This window comes from Drosophila navojoa, chromosome X (genome assembly GCF_054131105.1).
Source record: "Drosophila navojoa isolate 15081-1374.11 chromosome X, UAZ_NAV_1.0, whole genome shotgun sequence".
Classification (NCBI taxonomy): Eukaryota; Metazoa; Arthropoda; class Insecta; order Diptera; family Drosophilidae; genus Drosophila; species Drosophila navojoa.
This window is the reverse complement of record NC_142895.1, coordinates 17,540,001-17,566,778: the sequence shown is the minus strand read 5'-3', so window position 1 is coordinate 17,566,778 and position 26,778 is coordinate 17,540,001. Positions and strand designations below refer to the sequence as shown.

At 40.0% G+C, this 26,778-nt stretch overlaps 4 protein-coding genes across 8 annotated transcripts; 2 read left to right on the top strand and 2 right to left on the bottom strand.

Moving 5' to 3' along the window:
• Positions 1-253: 253 nt before the first annotated feature.
• On the bottom strand, positions 254-5,628 carry LOC115564651 (uncharacterized). 2 transcript variants are annotated; one of them, XM_030389220.2, is made up of 4 exons: positions 5,349-5,628; positions 4,463-4,945; positions 2,508-2,588; positions 254-1,675 (listed from the first exon to the last, which is right to left on the bottom strand). In XM_030389220.2, the coding sequence occupies exons 1-4, from the start codon at positions 5,412-5,414 to the stop codon at positions 479-481; spliced, it is 1,827 nt and encodes a 608-aa protein (XP_030245080.1). In that variant the 5' UTR covers positions 5,415-5,628; the 3' UTR covers positions 254-478. The 2 variants fall into 2 exon arrangements, with proteins under 2 accessions (XP_030245080.1, XP_089121173.1); XM_089265047.1 differs by having other exon boundaries at positions 4,463-4,962; positions 5,349-5,565.
• A 4,749-nt stretch (positions 5,629-10,377) lies between these two features.
• LOC115564652 (sarcoplasmic calcium-binding protein) lies at positions 10,378-14,165 on the top strand. Its single transcript, XM_030389222.2, has 4 exons — positions 10,378-10,952; positions 12,807-13,004; positions 13,333-13,641; positions 13,711-14,165. Exons 1-4 carry the CDS (start codon positions 10,809-10,811, stop codon positions 13,942-13,944), a joined length of 885 nt encoding a protein of 294 aa, XP_030245082.2. The 5' UTR covers positions 10,378-10,808; the 3' UTR covers positions 13,945-14,165.
• On the top strand, positions 14,008-14,792 carry LOC149090662 (uncharacterized). The gene has a single exon (XM_089263660.1). It carries the CDS (start codon positions 14,008-14,010, stop codon positions 14,707-14,709), a length of 702 nt encoding a protein of 233 aa, XP_089119786.1. The 3' UTR covers positions 14,710-14,792.
• Positions 14,793-22,179: 7,387 nt separating this feature from the next.
• On the bottom strand, positions 22,180-25,383 carry LOC115565326 (uncharacterized). 4 transcript variants are annotated; one of them, XM_089264903.1, is made up of 2 exons: positions 25,243-25,383; positions 22,180-22,830 (listed from the first exon to the last, which is right to left on the bottom strand). In XM_089264903.1, the coding sequence occupies exon 2, from the start codon at positions 22,828-22,830 to the stop codon at positions 22,579-22,581; it is 252 nt and encodes an 83-aa protein (XP_089121029.1). In that variant the 5' UTR covers positions 25,243-25,383; the 3' UTR covers positions 22,180-22,578. The 4 variants fall into 4 exon arrangements, with proteins under 4 accessions (XP_089121029.1, XP_030246290.1, XP_089121028.1 ...); XM_030390430.2 differs by lacking the exon at positions 25,243-25,383 and adding an exon at positions 24,403-24,487; XM_089264902.1 differs by lacking the exon at positions 25,243-25,383 and adding an exon at positions 23,713-23,827.
• Positions 25,384-26,778: the final 1,395 nt, after the last annotated feature.

Below are 26,778 nucleotides of genomic sequence, written 5' to 3'. Positions count from 1 at the left end.
TTTCTATAGATCTCTAATACTCATGAACATTCTACTACATACATATTACTGTCCACTTTCATGTATGCCTCAAGGTCTATTTTTACTCTAGGAATTATCGTCTGATAACAGCTTTTCAGAATTTTTCAACTTTTTCTAGAGCTAAAAATTAAAACTGCTCAATTTAATTTTAATTTTCTTCGAAAAGTTATCGAATTATATATTTCAGACTGCTCCAGATAGAGCTCTATACATCCCATACCATGATAAACAATTTCACTTGAATTGGAACTTTTTTCTCGCAAATTTATTTGAAGTACTCAAAAAAAAAAAAACACACACACAAAAGGATACATTCATATAACCAAGAATTGAATTATATAGTTCAAGATATTTGCAGTTAACACAAATAAATATTGCGAACGGATATTTAGAACAGTTGTTGTGGGTGACTTAACGAGTTTCTTAACGTTCTATTTACAGCATCCACTCGAACGCCTCAAAAGCTGCGCGGCTGCGAGCCAAATCCAAGGCCGACGCCCCGCATCGTATGGGTGGCGGCACGGGCCACCTCGTACTGCTGCTCCATGTTGGAGAACATGCGCTGGCGTAGCTGGACATCGGTGGGCACAGATCCCCCACCCCCATTGCCATTGCTGCTCCTGCAGGTTGGGTCAGTCGTTGCATCCGCATTGGAACCGCCATTGTTTTGGCTGCTGTTGTTGCTGCTGGGATTTGTATTGCTGTTGGTGGCATTCTTGATGCCCATGAGCCGCATAAACTTGGATGCCACCTTGCCATCGGAGTCCTGAGAGAAGTGCGCATTGCCCCACTTGTTGGCCGAATCCTCGCTCTTCTTGGAGCCCCACAGCAGCTTCCGCTTCTGCTGCTGCTCGGCATAGCGATTGGCATTGATGATGCTCGGATTATAGTACTTGGGCAGTTGCACAGCCGACGGCTGCGATTCGACTAGGGCGCTGGGCGGTGTATTCAGCTCGAGCGACATTAACGATGGTATTTTGGGCGCATAGTTCGGCGTGGGCAGTAGTCCACCGCCGGGAACACCGCCGCCCACCGACATGTTGGCTGTCACAGCGGCTGCTGTTGCAGCCGCTACCGAGGCTGCCGAACCACACCCACCAACACCACCAGCAGCACCACCAGGTGCGTTGTATGGCATGCCATGGCCCGGCGACTTGCCGAGCAGCCCGGACACGGGATAGACGCTCTTCAACAGAGGCTCGCTGGACTTTGGAGCGGGCGGCGATCTGGAACGGCTGCTCGAATCGTGCGAGCCACGTCTGCGGTATTTGCGTGTTGACTGAGACGTCGCATGGCGCCGACGGCTGCCGGGTGCCTCGGTGGGCGTGCGTGTGCGGGAGCCAGATCTCGAGCGGGAACGAGAACGACGTCGGCTACGATCGTCATAGGAGCGACGCGACTGCGACTGCGGCTGCTGCAGCTGCTGCTGTGACTGAGATTTGTAAGTCAAAGATGTGGAGGACGAGGAGTTATAGTTGCGCGAATTGTCGCTATAGCGCGCCTCTTTACCCTGCTGATGCCTGGAGCCAGTCCTATCTCTGTCTCTGTCCCGACCGCTGCCACTGCCATGGCGACGCTCCTCACGTTCGCGTTCGCGTTCGCGCTTATAGTCGCCCTCCTTGTTGCTCTCTTTGGTGCGATGGTGGCGCTCGCTCTGTGAACGATATGTGAAGTGTTCAGTTAAGGATGCTAAGCCCAAGCAAGAGATTAGAGCGAGATAGTCGAGCCACACATGGATCGAAAAGGGAAAGAAATAGAGTTGGGCAGTTTCATAATTGAATCCCCATAAACTCAGTTATGGATATAGCTGTTGCTCAGCCTCTAGTGAACAAAATGGATTCTCTACAAACTCAGCTATTCAGCAGTTATAAATATAGCTGTGGTCCTGCCATCATTGAGCAAAATAAATCAAGCGATGGTTTAGCTATACAGAAAATGGCGCTTACACAAATTCAGCTGTTCAGCAACTGCTGCATAGTGGATAAAGCTGTTGCTCAGCCACTATTGAACAAAATAGATCTAGTTAACATATAGTTTAGTTACTCAGAATATGGATTTTCCACAAATTCAGCTTTTCAGCAATGAATAGCTGAATTGTGATAGTTCAGCTATTCAGAAAATAGATTTTCTACAAATTCAGCTATTCAGCAGTTATAAATATAGCTGTGGCTCAGCCTTCATTGAGCAAAATAAATCAAGCGGTGGTTTAGCTATACAGAAAATGGCGCTTACACAAATTCAGCTATTCAGCAACTACTGCATAGTGGATAAAGCTGTTGCTCAGCCACTTTTGAACAAAATAGATCTAGTAACATATAGTTTAGTTACTCAGAATATGGATTTTCCACAAATTCAGCTTTTCAGCAATGAATAGCTGAATTGTGATAGTTCAGCTATTCAGAAAATGAATTTTCGACAAATTCAGCTATAGTTAACATGTCAAGCTCGCCTTCTGCCGCATCATTGTCTCCTGACTTTAGTCTCACCTTGCTGTATTCCTTGTCGCGCTCCTTGTCACGCTCCTTATCCCTGTTGCGCTCCGAGTCGCGGTGTCTGCCGCGTGCATCCTGCAATGAAAAGAGACGGGCAGCCGAAAGTTCATGTTAATGCAAGGACATTCATCATCAGCAAACGCGAACTTTTAGGTTTAAAATGAAGTTTTTGTTCGTAACGAAACAGAGAATGAAACGGAAAATTAAAAGAAATTGTTTGGTTAATTAGTCGCTGTTGCTGTTAACAAGAAACCGAAGTTAAACATTGTCGTTCGATGCATCCGCTGCTGATCTACCATTGTGGATTGTTGATTGCGGAGAGGCCTGCAAGAGAATTTGTTGTGGAACTTGTCGATTCGCCGTCAATTCGCAGCCGAGTTGATAAGTGTGTGTTGATTAAATGCTATTTGAATTTGTGTTTTTGTTTTTTTGTTTTTTTCTTTTGGTTATTATTGATTTGTTGCAATACTCACATTGGATACGTCTCGGTCATCTTTCGCTCTTGGTCGCAAACCTTGCGGTCAGAGTGTGTGTTCAAGGAGTTAAAGGAGTGGGACACAAAACCCTGTTGGGCGCGTTGGAACAACTCTAATAACTCTAAAAACAGTCACGATCACGGTTTCTCGATTACCGACTAGCGGTTGTCGGTTATCGGTTATCGTATTAACGGTCGAACAGTTCGTTTACAGTTATTAGTTCAACTAATGCAGGGTTTTTTTTTTAACTATGTTCAAGTCGAGGTCCTGGTCGAGACTATTTTTTTTTTTTTTTTCTTTAATTTTTTCATTTGGTTTTTGTTTTGTTTGGTTTTGTTTTGTTTTTTTTTTTTTTTTTTTTTCATAATAACAATAATAAAATGGTATATTTTAGTCATATATAAATATAAAAGTTTGCATAAATGGTTTATCTTAAATATGTATTAATAAAAGAATAGAAATAGAAATTAGAATCGGAAAATTATATATATAGACACTAATAGAGTTGTTACAACAACCTCGACTCCAACACCAACCAAAAAACCATATCACATACACAAAAACAGAAATATGTATACTAGATATATATATAGAGAGAGGAGATGGGAGAGTTTAAGTGAAACAGACATTTCAGGCTAGACATCAGACAATATGGAAAATTTGAATGTGGACTATAAACCATATAAATAAAAGCTCTTCACTAAAATATAAACCAGGGTTAAATACAGAAAAGGAACGTACAATTGATGCAGTTGAAAGTTGAAACAAATTAAATTATGAACTATGTGCCTCACATAGAGACTTAAAACGATGTTTCATGCTTTATATACTATTTGCGATTATATTTGATGGCAATATTTTGTTGTGTGTTGAGACTCTGCGAGTTGGCTAAATGAAATCGATAAGTCAAGATAGACTGCGAGTCGAGAATTAAGCGTGACGCAAACTCAAAGTGAAATTTTATAGCTATGTTGATCGAGGCTATAAACTAAGAGAATGGGAGCTGATGCCTAAGCCCTAAGAGACTCGAATGGGATTTGCTGCACAAATGTTTTGTGCTAAGACAGTTAACGCTAAATAGTATATTCATATTAGTTTTATATAGTTAAAACATAACTGGAGATTTCTAAGCCTAGGATATGGCATATATCTTATTGATGTATTATTAGGAATACAAGGGATTCGCTCACTTGGACTAGCTCACATTTAATGCCTATAAGAATTATGAATATGTCTACACTAAGCAAGAGTTCTAGATGTTATATACCATGTACTTTCTTAATTAATCTCTCAATTTCCCCTTAACTTGACTAGTGCAATATGAAAGTATCCAACTTAATGAGAAGGAATTGATGTAACCAAAATTATGGCAGATTCCGTAAAATTCCATCAAATACATTTCGCATCTTAAGTATTTATGTGAGGCGTACTTTAGCTAGGTATCTCTATGTGGTAGTAAGAACAAAAGTTTACCTCGTCATTGTTGTTGTTGTTGTTGTGGCGACTGCTCCGACTTCTGTGATGATGATGACGATGATGATGATGGCTGTGTCGTCCGCTCGCAGCCACTTGAAGATCTTTAGCCGTCTTTGAGCTGGCTGCTGTTGTTGTGGACATAGCTGCTGTTGGCGACAGCGTTGCCAGATGTTTCTTCGATTTGTCTTTGCTGTCGTCGGCGTTGTCGACGCTATTGTCGCTGTCGCTGCTTGCGCTATGACTGCTCGAACGTCGACGCTGCCGTCGCAACTGGCGCTCGCTGCTTTTGTTTTTCGACTTGTGCTGCTTTACAGCGCTCAATGCAGATGCTGACGACGATGCTGTAACTGCTGCTGCAGTCTTTGATGCCTCAGCTTTCATGGTTGGAGTTGCAGTCGCAGCTGATGCATGTGCGGGCGGCGAGCTGCGCTTTCGGTTAGCAGCGGCTGATGGCGGTGGTGTTGATGTTTGTGATGGTGCCTATGGGAATGGTTCAACTATTCAGAAACAGCAAATTCGCATTATTCAACTAAAGCACTAGGCACAACTACAATAAAAGAGGCAGATTTTGTGGGGTTGCGAGGAGCGGGACAGGAAAGTTTTTTTTTTATTGGTTTTGATTCGATTTCATTTGAATTTGGTTTGTGTTGTGGATTACCCGCCATACGTAGCTACATATTTCAACACAATTTTCGGCTTATATTAGAAATATATATAGATGTGGATAGTACGCACAAACATACATGCACGCAGCACACATATGCACACGCACATACGTATATGCATAGAGGCTTGCTCGCCTCGGCAAAATGTATACACAAAAAAAATACTCTGACATTTGGGTTTTTTTTTTCTCTTAAACATTTTGGGATGGTGTATTTACCCGAATCTCGTTGCCGGAATCTTCCTCGTGCTCATCTTCGCTGCTGTAATTCACCAGCGCCTCCATTTTGCAGATTTCTCGCTATTAATTTCAGCACTTGGTTAGTTTTATTAACTAGAATATTAAAATCAATAAATCTATTCCGCTACAGTTGCAATCTTCTCTTTTTCCTCTGACAGATAGCTTGTCGATAATGATAGTCGCTAAAATCGAGTGCCATTAATGCGATTGCCACTGCTTGTTAAGTGCGTATATTGGCACTATATCGATGTAAATGCATTGATATATCGATGCAATTATATTAATTTTGAGAATAATTTCGCAACATTATAAGATAATTAAGAATAAGTACATTTTATTAAATTCTTAGCTAGTTTCACTTTTTTGATTAATGAAAAAAATAATCATTGTGCTTTGCAATTTCTGTCTATTTTATTATCGATATACATCTCTGTTATCAACATTTAGTGCTCGCTACCAGCACTGACTCTTAACAGCTGTTGCAGCTGTTTGAGTTACTCCATAAGGCGCGCAAGTTTAAATACAAAGACTGTCGAATGTTTCTTTTAGCTCTAGCTCAACATAAATTTGTTGCTTTCATGATATTATGTCACCTGTCCAATTACAATTGCTTTTTACGTCTTACGTATACGATGTTAATTTACACCAAATGGCTTCAAAACTGTAATGAGATAAGTTCTGTAAGGTTGTGGGGCTTTGTTATTGTTTGTTTATTTGTTTTTCATTTTTTTACAATTTTGTTTACGCACGATTTGTTGTTGTTGTTTTTTTTTTTTTTTGGCTAACGTGCCGGCTTCAACGTCGCTGAAGTTACAAATTACTTATTTTCGTTAAGAGATAAAGCGAATTGTATTTTCACCTAAAAATAGCCATAAATTTACAAAAGTGCTGCCGAAGGCCCAGGCGAAGCGTCGAATTGCTGTTTACCACTTAGCACTTGACCAATACGGGGAAGGGGTAAACAGTACACATGGCACAGTGAATGCTCTACATAATGAATAATTGAATGCTGAGTTGAAGCGTAATATACATATGTATGACTATCTTTTATATGTACATGGTATGTGTGTACTAACAAATATATCGTAATATTTATATTATTGCTTAATTATTATTTTACTATGTGCATGTAATACAAATGTTACGAAATAAAGAGTTCATCTCTTCGTGAGTGACTTGTAGGAAGAAAGCATCGCTGTCTGTCAGGGCAGCCATGATGCGCCCTTCTGGTGTGGATTACAGCTAAAGCAATACCACCAACACACACACACACACACACACACATGATTACACCCGCAGAAAAAATAAGTGTGTGAGAGAGAGAGAGAGAGCGAAGCGTAGCATGCACAGCCGTAAGTTTGTATGCTGTTTATGGGTTTGAAATGTTTTGATTTCTCTTGCTGTTTGTTTTGTTGTTGTTTCTCTACAAGGCCAATGGATCTTTGCATAATTATAACTGTTAGGCGATCAATTTTAAGTTCTATTAATTCACTGACTAATTATTCCAAATGTATTTTGTTTCAAACTTGGACTTGGATCGATGCAAAAAAAAAAAAAAAAACATCTTGAACTTTGGCAACTTAAAACGAACGGCAAAATACACTCGCAAACTAAATGAAAAAAAAAAAGATACAAATAAATTAAAAACTTTGTTTACCAGTTTGGTTTCTTATTTACCCAATTCATCGAAGCTATTTCCAAATCTGTTTGTGACTTTTTTTCGGCGAGGGCCGTTTAGGGAGTTCGCCAATGCTTTGGGGCATACGATAAATCATTTCAACATTAATATTTTACATATAATATGTTACATATAAATATGTTACTATACACACTATTTAACAGGAAGCAGATCAACGTACATACATATGTAAATGAATATTTAAAAGTCTAAATTCTTTCAATACTTCTTTAGTAGGCAAAGCTTTCTAGAACAATGGAGAACATTTCATATCACGTGCTTAAAGTATAGCCAGGAACTTGTCACACGGCCCTCGTTAATTTTGTGATTATTTTTCGGCCTAATCTTTACATACAAAGCGCCCGCACTTTCAAATTAATGATGGACGAAATGTCCGTTGCTGTTGTTTTTTTTTTTTCTTTTTTTTTATCAATTGTAACAACAATAAACAAAAATAATAAATGAAAAATAGCACAAGCAGGTCGCTGATAAGGCGCTTGATTTTGTCTGTCCATGAATTACTGTAAATATGCTTACAAATATGTGCAAGCACATACATACATGTATGTACATATACATATGTATAAATGGCAACATTTAAGTGCATTTGCCTTCCACTTGAGCCTACGCCAACAAAAAGGATACGTTGCATGCCGCACGTAGACTTTGTGGAACTGTGGCAACGCCACCAAACTCAAACACACACACACACATGCATGTCTAAAGAAATAAACGCATTCACATGCAGTCACGCACACACACTCAACACACTTAATTTTGTGTCATTTTATTCTCAAATCAGATGTGTAAAGCAGCATTACACACCCATATATAGATCCCCCGCTTTGACAGCCTCCCATGCTCTCAGAGATAACAGTGCTGACGTGCCAAAATCCGCATACGAAAACCGCATCACTCTCCCATGCTGCATGGAAATTATCTCTCAATACGATTGCAGAGCGCAGTATTAATGAAATTGAAAATACCAGTATCAAAACAGCTCTTATGTTGTTGTCGCTGTTGTTGCTGTGGAGCCGGCAGACGACAATGAGGCACAACACGTACGCCAAAAGCTAAATGGCGTTGCGGAAATCTCGAACAGACGAAAAAGAAAACCTTGACAAAAGCGCCAAACGCTTAAGCAGCGCAAAAAAAAAAACCAACACCAAAAAAAAAAAAAAGAAGAAAACAACAACAGATGTTAAAGCAAAAGACAGAACGAAAACAACAAAGCTTCTAAACAGACACACATGTCTTACATAAGTATGCGTTTGTGTACATACATACATATGTATGTATGTATGTATGTGTTTCAGGTTCCCGCCACGCATCAACGGCTGAAAAAGCGATTAAACTTACAATTACAATTAAACACGTCGCGTGTATGTACATACAAATAAAAATACTATAAATGTAACTATGCGTATATAAATAATTACATATGTATACTTATGTATATAAACATAAATAATTACATACATACATACATATGTATGTTCACAATACTTTGCCATTTAATAAGCCGGTCGCAGATTAACATGTGACACAAGCATGTGCATATTATATGTATATACATATGTATGTATGTATGCAAATGTATGCATGAAAACACATACACTTCTTACACCAAAGCCCGCCATCTTTTATTTTCATCTGTTGTTACTTAACATGCAGATGTGGTTTGTAATTACGCCTTCTTTTTTTTTTTGGCAACTCCAGACTTACGCCTGTGACGTAAAGAGCGTAAAGAAGCTAGTATGCTGATCACGAATATCGGAAAACATACACACCTACATATATTTTATTCAGATCATTGTACTCTAATGACAATACATATACATACAGCTATCGACTTTTACTTTAAAGTTAATTTATCTATTCAGCATTATATGATTTGCAAATTCAAAAACTTTTATCGAACTTTCTATAGGCATACACAGCTTAGCGTAAACATCGGCGTGTGCCAAGCTCTATGAGAGCATTGAAAGTTGTTTACATTTTATGTATATAATTAAATATTCACACCTACATTATAGGCACACAATGCACATTGCAAGGTAACCAAAACACTCTCCTTAACCTGTTGTCGTCTCATGTAAATTGCCTGCATTCGCCGGCGCTTAAAACGTTACGTGACGATTTGTAAGTCAGCCGATGCCGATGCGCACGTTGTTCTTGTACACGTTCACATGCAGACATACACATACATATGTATACACACATACTCTAATATTGAAATTGAAGCCAGAGTGCATTGCACCCCCACCAAACAGCAAAAGGTCGCACATACATACATACATACATTTGTATATGGCGCTGCTGGAGACTGCTTGCAGTCCAAGGCAACTTGTAACTTGTTGCACATTTGCTGGTTTGGCAAAACATTCATACATTCATATGAATATACAAATGTTTATGTATTTGTGTATGTGCATCTGCATGAACAACATGTACATATGTATGTATACTTGCATGGATAACAGCTGATGCAGAACAGCTGATCATTTTTAAGAACTTTTCTTCCGTCCCTCCATTGTTTCTCTTGTTTACTGTTTATTTATTTACTTTTTTGTGCCATTGTGCTCCTGCAGGATCGCTATTAGAGTGTGAAGAGTAAAGATTACCCATTATATTTTGAGCAAATTCAATTATATAACACAAGCTCATGCAGACATACATAGAAGTATGTGTACACACATACACGCTATCTGTGTGGTAAACATGCAAGTATGTGTTGGTGAGGCAATGAAGTAGAAGTAGAACAAAAACAGAAAACTCGCTCGACCGTTCGGCCGCTGGCGCTTACATGATGTGTGTTTGTGTGTAAATATACGTATGTATGTATGTCTGGCTCGTTCGCTCAACAAACAGTCTGTCACATCGACCTCAATATGTAAGTTTTCGTTTACTTTATCAATAAGCATACAAACTACCGTAAATTTACGTGCATACGAGCATACCTACTTACAAAAATGCATGCATTAGTTAAATTTCTCTTTATTCAATTGATTAAAACATACAATCATGCATTTATAATATAGTTAAAAAATAGATGTATAACGCGGCTCGCAAGTCACTGACCGGCCTGTAACATCTGTTGACGTTGTTTTCAATATTACCGCGATGGCTCAAATATGTATGTATGTGAGTTGTTTTTCTGGTAACATCGCTGCGTTGCCCTTCTCTGCTCGCACTCCAAATTTTACATACACACACATGCACACAAACGCACATTGCTCTTACACGCAAGCACGCATACATACAAAGCCGCTTCTGGTACAGAGTTGCCGTCGCTGTCGCCGTCGCCGTTGTTTTCATTTCTTTTCGCCGCAACAGTCGGTGTCAAAACGATTTTGAACGCGCCAGCGAACGGTTGTGTTGAACGGAAAGAAATCAAAGAAGTTCAAGAAAAACAAGAAGACGAATAAGAAGTTGAAGAGGAGCTGAAAAGTGTAATACGCAAAAGCAAACAAAAGTGCAACTTTGTTTAAAGAAAAACATTTTTGAAATTGTGACTTTTAAACCGGTTGTTAAATGCGCGCTGCTACTGCAACAATCAACTGTAAAACAACAAAAACAACAATACCTGCAGCAAAGCAACGCCGTCAGCTTGCACATTTTTTTTCGCTTGCCTGATACAGGGGATAACAGCAAGAAAGAAGAGCAAACAAATAAAGAGAGTTTAAATACTCAATTTAACCGTTAAGTCGGGATCAATATATAAAATACCAGCGACAACAACAACAAAAACAACACTAAACATGGCACTCTCCATTGTGAGCCGCAGTCTATTGCGTACTTCGAGAGAAATCCTGGAACGCAATATGGCCGCAACGGTGGGCGCACTGCAGCAGCAGCAGCACCAGCCCCTTTCCACCTTTCCAACAAGCGATTGCAACAACAATGTAAGCGTTTGTATATGTCCTCTCTCTCTCTCTCTCTCTCTCTCTCTCTCTGTTTGTGTGCGTTTGTATTAGTTAAATTAATTTATCAAAAGAGCGGATGAGCAAGCGAGAAGGGAAGGGGCAGCTGTTATAGTTACAAGAAAATGAGGCCACCATGTGTGTGACAGAGATGGCATAGAAAGTTCGCTTTGAGAAGCAAATTGTAAGCGTGGCAGAGCTAAGACGAAGATAATGCATTATATTTATTTATATATGTACATATATTACATATAGATCACTATGATACATACATATACATATATGTATGCATATTTGTATAATTGTCAATAGTTTCTTAGCACTATTCCCTCCCTTTACTACTACTACTACTACAACAATCAATACTGCCAAAGACACATATCTTTCAATGCACGAACAGAAAAACAAAAAAAAAACAACAAATTCGCCGCTGAGTGAAGGCAACTTTCAAACCATCCCCAAAAAAGAAATAAAAAAAATGGGGCGACTTGACGAACTGCGCAAATTCTGTCAACAAAAGCATGCGCAAAGCGCCAAATAACAATAACAAAAAACAAATAGCAAACGGCTGCTGTTTTATGTTTACCGTTTACCTAGCGAAACGGAAATCGCAGCCAGCTAAACCTACCATTGCGTTGCGTGCGGCGATAGTTGCGTTTAGCCGTGTCACAAACCGTTTCCGCTGTTCTAGCCAATTCCGGCACCAAATGTGCGCTGCTAGCTTCATTCTCTCCGTTTTCGCATTGTTGTTGACTTGCGATGTGCGCTTTGTGCTAGTTTTCGGCATATATTAAATATTAATTGTGAGCTTGTTTTTTTTCTTGTGTCTTGCACACGCTTAAATATATATGTGTATGTGTTAGGAATAGGCTAAATTTATTCGATATTCCAATTTCAACTATTTTTTTTTTTCATAATTAATGATGTCATCATGATTATCATAACGAGACCAGCTATCCATTATCAAAAAACTTTCGAGCTACTCGTAGCTGTTGACAACTTTTGTTGCTTGTAATTAAAAACAAAAGAGCAGAAGAGAAAGAAACCAAAAACAATAGAAACGTTGCATATACAAAGTTATCTTTAATAAAAAAAAAAAACCTGTCAACAAGCCTTAACAGATTCAAAAACTCATTAAAATGTTCACACACACATATGTATATAGACGTACAACAGATTCAATGTTGTAATCATCCATGTACATATAACAGTATCTGGTTCTGTTTGTACGTGTGCGTGTGCGTGCAGTTGATCTGCATGCATCTATCCTACTCTAGCTCCTAGAGCTGAGACGCACAAGGTCAAGGGGAGACAAAGCCATAGTTGAAAATGCACTGTGCACCACGTGGGGAGACTTGAGCCGTCAGTGACTGTCAAAACTCGACAACTATTTAAGGGTCTCAGGGTCGCTGTTAAGCTGCGGTGAAAACCGGTCCACGACAAGAATCTAGAACTGACCTTAACAAAACAGTAAACAAAGCAAAACAATAACAAAAAAACATACTTAAGAGCATATTATTTGTTTATATGTAGGTGCTTATATGTGTATATGTATACATACATATGTATATATAAGCTAAAGGGCGTGACGCTGCGTGAGCGCCAAAAATTGTGTAACTGTTCGCTGTTAATGCAACAGTAAACAACATTAACAGCGTTGATTTATGTGCGTGTTTTGTTGTTTTCTCTCCAAACACAGCGAATTCGAAATGGAGTAGGCAAGCAGTGGGTTGTTGCTGCACAACAAAAACAAGCAGTTGCAATACAAAAATGATGTCCAAACTGTAACAATAAAAACTGATGGAATTTTATCTTTTTATTTGTTATCATTTGCAGCGCCTGGTGTCTGGTTCAGCACATGGTGCATGGAGCCTTGTCTACCGTCCGGCAACTGCGCTGCAGAATGTGCGCCTATATTCAAAGAAAGCTGCTGGAGCAGCCACTATGCGCCGCCAGGACAGCGATTCGGACTCCGATTCGGATGACGAGTTCGAACGACGTCGCAGAAATGCCAATGTGAAGCATAGCGAACGGGTAAGCAAGCCACGTGGCTTAAACTGGTATACTCATTGTTTGCGTGTGTTTGTGCTTGGGTGGGAAACGTGTTTTCTAAGCTGCAAAGTCGATTTTGGCTCAATGTCGGATTTTGAACTCTCGACGTCTGCGCCGCAGTCGTGCGTGACGCAGGCGCAGACATGTAAGCAGTGGAAGGTTGTGGTCTCGGCTGCTGTTGAACTTCTATCAGTGGGCGTGTTTGATTACAAAGCAGTGCACGCAAGCAACTGAGCATTGGCAGTTATATTTTGAATTCGAATTAAATTTATAATGACTTAATTTTGTATTTTATTATTGTTTTGTTTAGGGCGATTCTGAGTTCTGGCGCCGCAAAATGCGCACCCTGCATCGCATCATGGATGTCAATCACGATGGCGTCATCTCGTACGATGATTTCAAGCTGTTGGCGAAACGCTTCAGCGATTTGGGCCATTTGTCAGACGAGATGGCCGAAGAATTCAACGAGGTGATCAAACAGACCTGGGAGGAGCAATTCGGCGAGATAACCCCATATAATCTAGTGACTGCCGAGCAGTTCCTAACCGATTTGCATCATCGACTGAACGACAAGAAAATGGCTAAGCGCATTGGTCGCTTTTTGCCCTATTTGTTTAAGGTAAACACGACGATGAACAAATCTCGGTTAATTATGTTATTTAATTGAAATTTACTATTCCATTTGCAGGCCGTTGACTTCGATCACACTGGCCATTTGGATCTCGAACAATATAAGCTCTTCTTCCGCTGTCTGGGACTATCTGAAGAGGATGCTGCCATTTCATTCGCTGTGATAGACAAGAATGGCGATGGCCAGGTGTCGCTCAAGGAGTTTGTACATTTGGGTCGTCAATTCTTTTTAACCGAAGATGAAACCAAAATATCGAAAATGTTCTGGGGCCCGCTGATTGCTGATCATTGACGCGTTGCAGTCACTGCTGTAGATCAACATTATGTTCGCTATGCAAACAACAATACCGAGCCAATGCTGCCAACAACAACATCAACAACGATTCCAACACGCGCGCAGATGGCGTGCGGCAGTTGGCCATATCTACAGCATGTGGCGCTGCATAAATCGGGACCATTCACAAGGCAAACGACAAGCGACATTAACACAACTAACAACAAGAGCGTTAACAACAACAACAACAACAACATCACAAGCATCAACTGCAACAGCGACATCAACAAAACCAACATCAACATCAATCCCAACGCCAACACCATCAATTTGATCACAATTAGAAATATGAGCATTTATAATTATTTACGTCAACATTTCAATGCGGCCGGCAAACGCAATCGTCGCTATTCGACGGACAGCGATGAGGATGTGCCTCCGCCCTCGCCAAAGGTGCGCAAACACAATCATTACAATCATAACAGAGACAACAACAACAACAACAACAATCACAACAACAATCAGCAAAAGAGTGGAAGCCACCAGGGGAGGCGGGAGCAGCACGGCAATCAGAGCCCCAATTCTAATATGCATAGTTATGATATAAGATTTTTTTTCTATATTAATTCGCTTATACTATTCACAATGTCCTGCCGTCAGTATGAGGGCGAGGATCTGAAGCATTTCATTGTTAAGCACATAAGAGAATTCGATCGGCTGCGCCGCAAGGCGCGCAAGCGACGCAAGCGTAAAACTAAGCCAACAGCTTCATTGCCATTGTGAGAGCAAAGAGAAGTCGAGGCAAATGTTTTCATCTATTTTTTTTTTTAGATTATACTACAATTGATATATACATATATAAACATGTAAAAATAATAATAAAAACAAAAAGAACTACTAAAATCTTATTAGTAAGTGTAATTTATCTGCCAGACAAACCAGATTGTAATTGCAGAAGGCAAATTCCAATATTTAAAATCAGCGACATGAAATTTACGATAAACCCAAATCAAAGTCATGCTGAGGTTTGAAGATAGAGCTAGAAACTTATATGGAGAGTTCAGAAACTTAACATCAGGTTATTTATATGCATAGAATAAGATGAGGGCAGACTAATTTTACAATCAAGTTGACAAATTTAACATGAGCATGGAGTAACACTGGTAAATTGATAAATTTATTAAGAGCTTAACTTTACAAAGAGCTGACGAAAATATAATATATAAATCTAAACATTAACTTTACAAGGCAGTTAAATTTAACATGGGAATCACTTTTGTTTCTTAAATTAATGTTAAGCAATTTAACATGAGTATACATCTTACAATGAGCTACAAAGTCTGGCGGTTTACAATCACATCATATATGGTAATACCTATACATATATGAGCGTACTCGACTAGCGGATACCCTAACATATTCGCATTAATGGATATGGCTTAGATTCTTGTCTTTTGTGCTTTCGTTGATATTTGAATGTTATCTAAATCGCATATTTATAAATGTCTGATTTTATTATTGAATAAATTTTTGAAATAAATCGAATTTGGAATGTGTTTTTTTTTCAATTTCTATAAGTAAAGAGGGAGAAAATCAAATAAAGATGAGAAACCAACTGCAGAGATAATGATTTGATTAAGGTATAGCGTAAAGCTGATTGGATTGATGGATTGTTAAATAAGTTCAGTGAGAAGCGCATACAGCGGCTGCCGATACGCATCATGAGAATTGCCTAAATCTTGCAGCTCTGTAGGGAGCTAGAGCTTAGAGCTTCGACTGGGAATAGTGTGAATCGTCTAAGGGGGTGAATGGGAAAAAATCAACTATTGGCTTCAGATGAGCATCGTGAGAATTGCAGAGAGAGGCAATTGATCAAAGTATGGCACGCATATAATTATTGATCGTTGCTCTACGTCTTTACTTGCAATAACCCAGAAAATAGAGAATAATGAAGGGTGAAAATCGTGAACTCTACAGAGAGAAAATTTTCAAGAGAAAACTATAGTCTTAAGATAAAACATAATTGAAGTGAAATTCTGGATTTATTGATGTGCTGTAGGTTGATCAAAATTATTGCTGAATTTCTCCCAGTCTAATATATTTTTTTAAAGCATATGTAAATAGAGGATTATTCATATGCGACTGACCCATGTTTTTTTTTTTTTTTTCAAAGTTAAATAAAATATGGAATTTTATTTGAAACTAAATAAGCTAAGCAATGTATAATTAATTAAAGTAAATTGTAATTAAATATATAAAAAAAAAATTAATAATAAGACTGAGAAAGAAATATAAACTGAAGCCTCTATAGGGAAGCACAAGGACTTACGCCGAGGCTGAGTCTTGAAGAGAACTAGAAACTGTTTTTGTCGTCGGGTTTTTTTGGTTGTGTGCGATTGCTTCAGCTGGACAGATGAACAGTTCCGTTTAGTTTCAGGCTTCCCTCCGGTTTCTTATCAGCTCTATCATGCGCTCTCTCTCCCTCCTGCTCTCCCCTCACTTTCCACAGCGCAAATTGCATGCAAATGCCAGCTGCCACCTGCCTCTGCCTGCCTCCTCCTGCCTCCGCCTGCTCGTTGACCGCAGCAGCTGGACTTTGGGGGCGAAAAAAAGCCGTTGCCCACATATCATTATGTAAGCGCTGTAAAAAAGGATTTGCGATATCAACTGAAAAGTGTTTAGCCCTAAAAAAAAATGAACACGAATAAAAAATGTGTCGCGCGTAAATCTCGGCGTAGACACCGACTTACCCTGCCACGCCCCGTCTCCCAGCTCTGGCTGCCAGCCTGGTCCGACCGTAGCTCATTATGCACATTTGTTGCCATGCCACGCCCCATTTTTTGCAATTTTTTCTCGTTTTTTTCTGCATTTGTAGCTAATAATTTTAATGTTATTCAAAATTATGTAGCAAAAAGAGAAGAAGGAGAGAGTCGATGCAGAAGAAGGAAGTGGAGTAAAAGATGCTGAGCTGACCATGTGAAAGCATTTTTTGGGGGCGTCTCGCACACACACACACACACACACCCAAATACACACACACTTCTAAATTGCATTTGTATCTAAAAGGACATTAATTCTGTATGTGGTTCACAGCGCCATCTACATAGACCCACGGTTGGCAAGCAGTGCGGGGCAAGCAGTCAAACGGCGACCACTGCTTGTCTGTGTGTCCGCGTATGTGTGTGCATGCAAGTGCGTGTGTGTGAGTGTGCTTTGTGCATTTCTTACTCGCCTCAATATTTTATAATTCCATTTTTTTTTTCGTTCGTTTGTCCTCCACTGCTTCGCGCTTTGCCTTGCATATAGGAAAAAAAAGCAGCCACGCACATGATGTCCCGTTTGCTGCTTATCCCCAGCCGAACTCGGACGGACACACACACACACACATGCTGTCACATATTGCTACATCTTTCATTATGTAAATGCACGCTTTACACTTTTTTTTTCTTGTTGCCTCTGCCGTCCAGCACTTACACTGCTTCCCCATATAGCTCTCTCTGTCGCTCATCAGCGGCTGGGGATTTGTGCGCTTTATAAGAAAAAAAAATGTATGTATGTGTGTATATATGTATATATTGCTGCATATATAAATATACAATATATATCTCTCTATATATGTACATATGTATGTATATAGTAGCTTGTTCTCTGTGTGTCTTTTACAACTATTTGCAGCTTCAACGTGTTTTATCACGTTTTAAAAGCAGTTTTTAAAAATTAAAAGCACGTCCTAAGTCCACATTTGGTCCACACAGATGCTGCCTCCACTGCTGCTGCTGCTGCCCAAAAAAAAAAAAATAAAAAACGAGAAGAAGAAGCACAAACATATAACCCAAACCAAATTGACATACAAGCCACAACTGACCGCTAAGTGCGCCGCTATCTTGACGAAACAATTGAAGCGAATTTCCAAATTGGAAACTTATGTTGATTTAGAGGTTGGAGTTGTTATAAAATGAGGAGTAACTTCAAGTAAAGCACAGGCTACTGAGGTCTTGAAATGGGAAATCAAATTACATGTATGAAAAGTTGATGAAGAGATGGGGAGAGACGAAGCGAGTAAAAGAAGGAAAGAGGGGCTGAGTAAAGAATGAAACAGAGAGAGCTATATGGAGAGAAGGTTGGAGAAAGAGAGAACCAGAGAGACAGAGAGATAGTGAGACAGAGACCAGAGACCAGAGACCAGAGACCAGAGACCAGAGACCAGAGACCAGAGACCAGACTGAGACTGAGACTGAGACTGAGACTGAGACTGAGACTGAGACTGAGACTGAGACTGAGACTGAGACTGAGACTGAGACTGAGACTGAGACTGAGACTGAGACTGAGACTGAGACTGAGACTGAGACTGAGACTGAGACTGAGACTGAGACTGAGACTGAGACTGAGACTGAGACTGAGACTGAGACTGAGACTGAGACTGAGACTGAGACTGAGACTGAGACTGAGAGAAGGGAGGGAGAGAAGGTGAGGGAGAGAGAGAGAGAGAAAGAGAGAGGGAAGGGGAGAAAGCATATATATGGAAAGCTTTAGTTATTTCTCACTTTTAATCTAAATCAGAAAATTCGAATGCTTCCATCCCATCTCTTTCTCTTTGTTTAGATGTCAGCTGAGTTATTGCAAAGCACCATGAAGTTCGCATAGAGAGGCGATACTCTAGCTAGCAGCGATCGTTGCTAGACTCTGCTTATCGATATGATTTTTAGCTTGCTTTACATGCAGTCTCAAATATTTGGATACTTACATAGAGAATGTGAGGCTCTAGATGCCGTCGGCGAGCGGGTGGGCGTGGCCAACAAAGTGCGCTGCAGTTGTTGCTGTCGCAAATGCCTTTTGCGGCTGGCATAAATTTCAGTGCTAATCATAGAGATGCGACAACAGCAGCAGCAGCAGCAGCAGCAACAACAACAACAACAACAACAACAACGAGCTGGTCTACAACAAGGAGCACTTATCCAACGCATGGCCATAAAAAGTGCGCTAATGTTAACCCGTTGCTGTCGTTTGAATTACAACATTCAGTAGAGCAGTACCGCAGCAGCCAAAGGAGAGCGAGAGAGAGAGAGAGAGAGAGAGAGAGTGTGTGTGGGCGGTGCGCCCATAGTCGTCCGTGCAGCATCTTTACATATGCAGGCGACAATGTCTCAGCCTAAAAGTAGGCAGCTTTACGTAGCTCGCATGATAATTTAATTACAGCTGCGGGACTGCGAGGGCGGTCGAGGTCCGGTGGTTGGCAGTCGGCAGTCGGCGGTCGGTGGTCGGTGGTTGGCGGCTGTGCGAGTCAGCATCAATCTCTGGCTTAGGCAAGACAATCTGCCCATATAGTACACCTATACATATCCACATTATCCCAGGCACCTTAGCGAGCCAAAGTGCCAGCCAGATACAAGCCAGTTGGCATCGACTCATCACCAGCATCGGGTATATGCGACGGTAGGGCTGTCAGGCAGCTTAACTGCAGGGCAGACAAGCCTAAGCCATAGTTAACAGGCACTCTGACTGCATGGTAAATGAATATGAGAAGAAATGGGAGAATACAACCAAAGCAAGTGTTTGGTCAACGTTGTCAGGCACTTTGACTGCATGTTAAATATATACATCCTGATTATAAACTTGAAAAATAGCTATATATGTGCTTACCAGGCACTTGTGCTCATGTCAACATCTCTCTACTAAAAAGTCTGCATAAAAGCTTTATTTGATCAGCATTTTGTCTATTCCCAGCTCGCCTGGCAAAGCTTAACACGCGCTTAAACTGCATTGTAAGCATATGAAATGCGAATGAACATGGGCAGCAGCGTGATCAAAAATTGAATAAAATATACCATATATTAGTTATATGTATGTATATATAAGATTAGTATATACCCTAGTGAATTAGTATATCCTGTAGCTGAACATTTGCCAGGCACTTATGCTCATGCTAAACTTTTTTCTACTACAAATTTGATTGTAAATATGAATTTATTCAAATGAATTGTTGCTCATGCTTAACAGGCTTGTAAGCATTTACCAGGCACCTTAACTGCATGTTAAATATATACAATGCAAACTTCTTTATTGACTGATTGCATGTTAAGCTACCATTCGGATGGGCTTTGCTCGCTGGCATATGGCAAATGCTTGAGCGATTTCAGGCTGATCAATAAAACACCCGATTTCTTATCCAGTCACATTTACAGGGTATAATTATATATTAAATTAAGCCATTTGCATGCGCGTATTTTCGGGGGGCAGAGGGGCTCTGCCAAGGGCCGCAGCGCTGTCGCTTTTCAACCCGGTCGTGTTGTAGATTATTAAAAATTATGTCTCACTGTAGGACATGCAATGCGCTGGCAACTGTTACCCCCCGAGCCCCGCACGGCCACTCTCCTATGCCAGCCCCAGTCACATAGGCCACATTAATGTGCTACTCAGTCAGCGTTGCGATAAGCAGCAGCAGCAGGAGCAGCAGCAGCAGCAGTTGTAAAAGTGGTAAAAAATTTTCTATTTTCTGGTTTTATTTTTATTTTTTTTTGAACATTTATTATTGTTGCTGTTGCAGTTGTTGCTGTTGCAGTTGTTGCTGTTGTGTTGCAGAAGCAAATCCACGCAAAAATTATATTTTGACGTTTGTCAGTGGCTGGGGTCAGGTGGATGGGCCAGCAGGAGCAGGAGCAGCAGCAGGAGCAGCAGCAACAAGATGTGACCTAAGCGAAAAAAATAAAAATAAATAGATTAAAGTTTAGGCCTCATCCCCAAAAAAAGAGTGGCAAAATGCACTTTGGGGACCAAGGAGGGGGTCAAGTGTATGTGTGGGAGTGGAGAGGAGAGATGAAAGAGAGAGAGAGAGAGAGAGAGGGACCGAGCTGCGAGCGGGAGAGGAGAAATAGAAAGCTAGAGATTGGAGATAGTGAAAGGTGAAGGGAGAGAGGTGAGATGAGAGAGGAGCAAGAAGAGAGATGCAAGAGTGGAGGGAGAGGAAAGCTTGGACATGAGACACGAGAGAGGGGAGAGTGCTGAGAGGAGTGATAAGGGAGAAGGAAGGATGGAGAGAGGGTGAGTGGGGACAAATGAGTGAGGTGAGGGGAGTACGAGAGGAGAGGTGGATAGAGGAGAGGTGGAGAGAGGAGTGGTGAAGAGAGGAGAGGAGATAGGTGATAGGGGAGAGGCCAATGGGAAGAGTGGAGGGTGAAGAGGGAAAAGAGAAGAGGAAGAGTTAAGAATTGTGGATGTGAAATGGAAAGTACAGAATAGCAAGAATGGAAAATGGAGAATGGAGAATGGAGAAGGCAATCAAGAAACTTCCTTCTGCAGATGGAAGAAGGTAGAGAGAGAGAGAGAGAGAGAGAGCGAGAGTGAGATAATGAATGAGAGGCAAATATAGAGGAATAGAGATATAGAAAGAAAGAAAATAAAAGATAAAATAGAAGATAGAAAGCGGAGAGATACGAGAAAAGACCAGATAGAAGAAGCACATAAAGGATAGCGGATAGAAGACACAAGATAAGTGATTGTAGACAAGCGATAAGCAAGATTAAATGTATATAAGATAGAAGGATAGTCGATAGAAGACATAGGACATAGGATAGGATAGCACATAGCAGATTGGCAGCCCTGCACATAGCAGATTGGCAGCCCTGCACATGCGTCAGCCCTGGCCCGCTTGTACCTTGGGGCAGCTGCGCCTGAGATTTGTTTTACGAAATTTATATTCCAAATGTTGTGGCTGCATTTTTTTTTAGCCCGTTCGTTTGCTTTGAGACGTGCCATAAGCCGCGCTGCTTAGTTTTTAAAACTTGTTTTAATGTTGCCATTACCATGTGGTTGTTGTTGTTGTTGTTGTTGCTGTTGTTGCTGCTGCGAGGGGCCTTTTGTGATTTGGGCAGATGTTGTGCAGCTCGACAGCGACCCTTAATACATTTAAATTGCTCCGCGGCGTCTGTGGTGTGGCAATCCTTTGTTAATGCAACGCCATGGTCGACAAATGCAGCCGCTGCAGCAGGCCAAGGATACACAAAAGTCTAGCTTTTGTATCTGCACGACTATGAGCTATCCTGTAAATGGGCTCTATAGAGATTGGGAGTACTCTTGATCAGATGAGCATAGAAATGGCAAGCATCTGGTATAGATCAAATAGATTTCCATAGTTTACCCGTTTATCCAACTTACCTCGGTACATCAATCAATCAATCGATTCATTTACCGTTATAGCACATATTTCCCAATAATTCAATGCAAGATTTGTAGACTGCACAATAAACTTGGAATTTAATAATCCAAACATAATTTCCCATATAATTTACATAAAATTTAGACTCAATTCGAACATCGCATCAGCAGTCTTAGAATGGCTTTCGTGTCTATTATGGGGGGCAAAGAATAGTGTCAATTGGATCAATGGAGTTGATTGATTCCTGATGGCTTTGACTTGAGGCTTGGGTGCCTATGCCTAACTTAATCACTAATTATCGTAAACTATAGCGAAATGAGGTCAGCGCGGGAGCCTGAGAGATAGTTCATGCAAATAGTTATAGCTAGATCTATAAGCCTTTCTAATGTGTAGCTGGCACTTGAATCAACGGTATTAACGTTAAGTAACGGTAACTGCTGGCAACGGCCAACCAAACACACAACAGCGAAATATCATAAATAACTAGAAACGAATATCCTCTAGCCGCTGCGCTTGAGCAGGCGCAACAGGCTCTGGCAGCGTTTCAGCCATTGCCGCGTATCCTGCAGCAGAAGGCTCGGACTGCGCGCCATATTGTGCGGCGGCATCGGCAGCATGGCCTCGTCCGGCATCAGCTGGGTTCCCTCGTAGGCCTCCACGACGGCCCGACGCTCGCGCGTTGCCGGCGAACGCATCGAACTCGATCCCGAAGAACCCATGGGACTCATGCGCTGCTCCTTTGGCTTATTCATCTGCAAAGCAAGGAAGGTTAAATGCCATCAGAAGGAATCGGGTTTACAAATGGAGAGCTTGATTCAAGTGAATCTATTCATCTATTCAGCCGTATCCTCAGACAACCATCTATCTCCCTGTCTCTCTCTTTCTCTTTATCTATAAATCTTTATAACCATTCTTCTTTTTCCCACTTCCATTTGTTCTACTCACCGTTATAAAATATAATACAAAAGATTTATAAAAAATATATAAACTTTTCAAGAATTCACAAAATCACAAATTTTTTTGTTTTTGAATTTGTTGAACTGTTTGCTAGACGTATAAAAATATAATGATGATTTTTGTTGAGCGATTGAACTAAGGTAGACGAAAAGGTCAACTGGCCTACTATGTTTTAAATTCAAAGATAAGTTTTCAAATGTCATGGACATTTCTGTAGAACTTAACAGGCCTACTAAGTTAAAAAAAAAAGCGTCAACACTTGGCAAACGAAAGCAGAAATGGAGATTAAGGTAGCTATTGTAGAGGGGATGGATGTAGAGGTATAGAGGGGAAGAGCTAGAGGTTCTTTTATTTCTATGTTCAGCCGTACCTTCCTCTCAATTTCTACTCATCTTTTTGCTATCTGTTTTTTATTTATTTATTAATCTATTAATTTATCTATACTATCTTCAATCTTTTTCTCTATCTTTCTCTCTGTATCTCTCCATCTTCCTGTTTCCCTATTTTAATCTATCCACTATTAAAATTCGCTACTAGTTATGTTTCCCTCCATATTTCTATGCTTTCATCAATCTATGTGTCTTATTCGATGAGTTATTTATCTCCATCTCGCGCCTTACTTTTCCCCATCTTCGAATGAAAAATAACTCTTCTTTTGTTACAATTTTCGTACTCACCGTTATAAAATATAATAAAAAAGATTTATAAAAATATATACACTTTTTAAGAATTCACAAAATCACAAATTATTTTTCTATTTTGAAATTCGTTGAACTGTTTGCTAGACGTATAAAAATATAATGATGATTTTTGTTGAAAGATTGAACTAAGGTAGACGAAAATGCCAACAGGCCTGCTATGTTTTAAAATAATTCAAAGATAAGTGTTCAGATATCTAGAAATTGTTGTAGATCCTCACAGGCCTTCTAAGTTTAAAAAAACGTCAAAACTTGTTGGCAAATGGAAGCAGAAATGGAGATGAAGGTAGATATTGAGGAGAGGATAGATGTAGACGTATGGAAAGCTAAACTTCTTTTATCTCTGTTCCACCGTACCAGTTTTATTACTCTCGCCTTTCTTCTTACTCTCTATTTATATTTACATCTCTATCTATCCATCATTTAATCTTTCCATCTTTCTATTATATTCTATTTCTCTACTTACATCTATCTACTATTCAAATTAGATACTCTAGCTATTCATGTTACCCTCCATCCTTCTGTGCTTCCATCGATCTGTGCTTCTTATTCGATAAGCTATTCATCTCTATATACATATAAAGGGAGAAAAAATTCCAGCTATTTCGCGCTTTACTTTGCCCCCCATCGTCAAATGAAAAAAACTCTTGTTCTAATTCTCGTACTCACCGTTATAAAATATAATACAAAAGATTTATAAAAAATATATAAACTTTTCACGAATTCACAAAATCACAAATTTTTTTGTTTTTGAATTTGTTGAGCTGTTTGCTAGACGTATAAAAATATAATGATGATTTTTGATGAGCGATTGAGCTAAGGTGGACGAAAAAGTCAACTGGCCTACTATGTTTGAAAATATTTCAAAAATAAGTGCTTGAAACTATGAAGATTTTTGTAGTGCAAGAATTTGACAAGCCTACTAAGTAGGAGAATAATTGAAAGCTACAATACGTCGCAAATGGAAGTACGAGTAGAGGAAAAGATAGCAATAGAGGTGGGGATAGATGTAGCACTATAGGTACTTAGATCTCTTTGTCCAGTCGTACCTTCCTCTCCTTTGTTGGTATCCTCTCCTTTTTTCTTGCTACTGTCTTCTTATCTTTATCTATTCATTAATCCATGCAAGCATCTCCCTCTCCTTCTTTCTCTCTTTTTCTGTCTACCCATCTCGAATTCCCTCCATATTTCTACCTTTCTAAACTTCCCTATTTTTATCCGTCTATCACCAGAATGCCATACTCTAGCCATTTATGTATACCTTCTTCTTCCAAGTAATATCTCTGTTTCTCTCTGTCTTTATCAAACTATCCTTATATGATGTCAAAAAGCTTTTTATCTCTTTTTAGAAAAAGAGGAACCCATTTCAGGTTTAGAAACTTCTACTTTTCGCCTTCATCAAATCGAAAAAACAAATCTTCTTTGTGACGATGAAAGCGCTTTCTAAGCAGTGCGTTCTATAAATTCTTTGATTTACAATTTTTTATCATTTGCAGTTTTTGTACTCACCGTTATAAAAAATATAATATAAAATCTTTATAAAAATATATATACTTTTCAGGAATTCGCAAAATTAACTTTTATTTTTGCTTTTTGTAAATTCGTTGAACTGTTCACTAGACGTATAAAAATATAATAATGATTTTTGTTGAAAGATTGAACTAAGGTAGACGAAAACGTCAACTGGCCTACTATGTTTTAAAATAATGGAAATCTAAGTGTTCAAAGCAGTAGAGCTTAGCTGGCCTACCATGTTTTAAAACAACTTAAAACCGAGTGCTAGAGAGTAGAGGGTAGAGGTAGGGGTAGCGGTAAAAGTCGTAAAAGAAGTAAAAGTAGAAGTAGAAGTTGAAGTAGAAGTAGAAGTAGAAGTTGAAGTAGAAGTAGAAGTCGAGGATAGGTATGGGCAGTAGTATAGCTAGAGGTAGAGGCCGAGGTAGAGGGGTAAAGGCAACGATGCAAAGATAATATAATGAAAATAGTTAACATTATTCTTAAGCATTTTCTCACTTCCATTTTAGGCACATTTTTTTCAAAGATCATATCTCTAATATTTGATGGAATGTGCAACCCTTTATACAAAAACCAACAAAACACAAACGAAAATGATTCGAGCCTCTGCCGTTTTGTTTGTGGAATACATTTAGATGCGTTTTTGTTTTGTTTTTTTGTTTTTTGTTTATTGGCCGGTGTTGTTGGCCAGGAGGCAAACAGAGGCGGATACGTTGAGCGTTTCAGGCCCTAGTGCCTGCCTAGTTTATTTCTAGCAGGGCAAAAAGTGCGTCCAGTATGAAATGGAGCCCGGTCCTGGGCGCAAATTTGGGTACGTAACTGTAACTGGGTCTGGGTCCGAGTCCGGCCGATTTGTTGACACAGCGTTGCCGCAAAAACATTGGCGGGCCCCGGTTAAATGAAATGAAAAGCCAAACGCGCGACCGCGAAAATCAAACAACAATAAAAAATAAAGAGCATAACCGAGGGATAGCTGTGGGTGGTCTCTCTCTCTCTCTCTCGCTCGCTCTCTCTCTCTCTGTTCTCTCCCTCTGTTGCTGTGAACGCAGCTGCGGCAGCCGTTGGCAAAACGCCGTGGCAGCATAAAAAATAGTAGTTAAACCCAATTTGTAATTTGTTTGGGCAAATCGCGCGAGTGGCGATAAAAGACAACAACAACAGCAGCAACAACAACAACAACAGCAACCGCAGCAACAGCAACAACAACGACAGCTAAACGCCGTCACAAAGCTAAAAACAGCCGCGCCAGTTGAATCCTTTTTCATACTAATACACATAGAAGTCAACACCTGTATCACTGTGTGCGTATATGTGTGTGCATGTAGCTGTGCGTATCTCTTTCTTTCTCTCTGTTTGTGTGTGTGTGTGTGTTGGTCGCGATGAGAAACGTGCCGATGCATAATCATTGAGGCCATTATCATTTATTTTACTCAAAGGCTGCTGTGTTGTTGTTGTTGCTGTTGTTGTTATTGTTGTTGTCCCGTTGCCACCTGCGCTGGAAAAATCAAAAAGCACACGCACCAACAACAACAG

Coding starts and splice junctions, on each gene's coding strand:
- LOC115564651 (XM_030389220.2), bottom strand. CDS start 5,414: ATGGAGGCGCTGGTGAATTACAGCAGCGAAGATGAGCACGAGGAAGAT. Junction 2,589..4,462: donor ACAACAACAACAATGACGAG/GTAAACTTTTGT, acceptor TTTTCATTGCAG/GATGCACGCGGCAGACACCG. Junction 1,676..2,507: donor GCGACAAGGAATACAGCAAG/GTGAGACTAAAG, acceptor TATCGTTCACAG/AGCGAGCGCCACCATCGCAC.
- LOC115564652 (XM_030389222.2), top strand. CDS start 10,809: ATGGCACTCTCCATTGTGAGCCGCAGTCTATTGCGTACTTCGAGAGAA. Junction 13,005..13,332: donor ATGTGAAGCATAGCGAACGG/GTAAGCAAGCCA, acceptor TGTTTTGTTTAG/GGCGATTCTGAGTTCTGGCG. Junction 13,642..13,710: donor TTTTGCCCTATTTGTTTAAG/GTAAACACGACG, acceptor TTCCATTTGCAG/GCCGTTGACTTCGATCACAC.
- LOC149090662 (XM_089263660.1), top strand. CDS start 14,008: ATGCTGCCAACAACAACATCAACAACGATTCCAACACGCGCGCAGATG.
- LOC115565326 (XM_089264903.1), bottom strand. CDS start 22,830: ATGAATAAGCCAAAGGAGCAGCGCATGAGTCCCATGGGTTCTTCGGGA.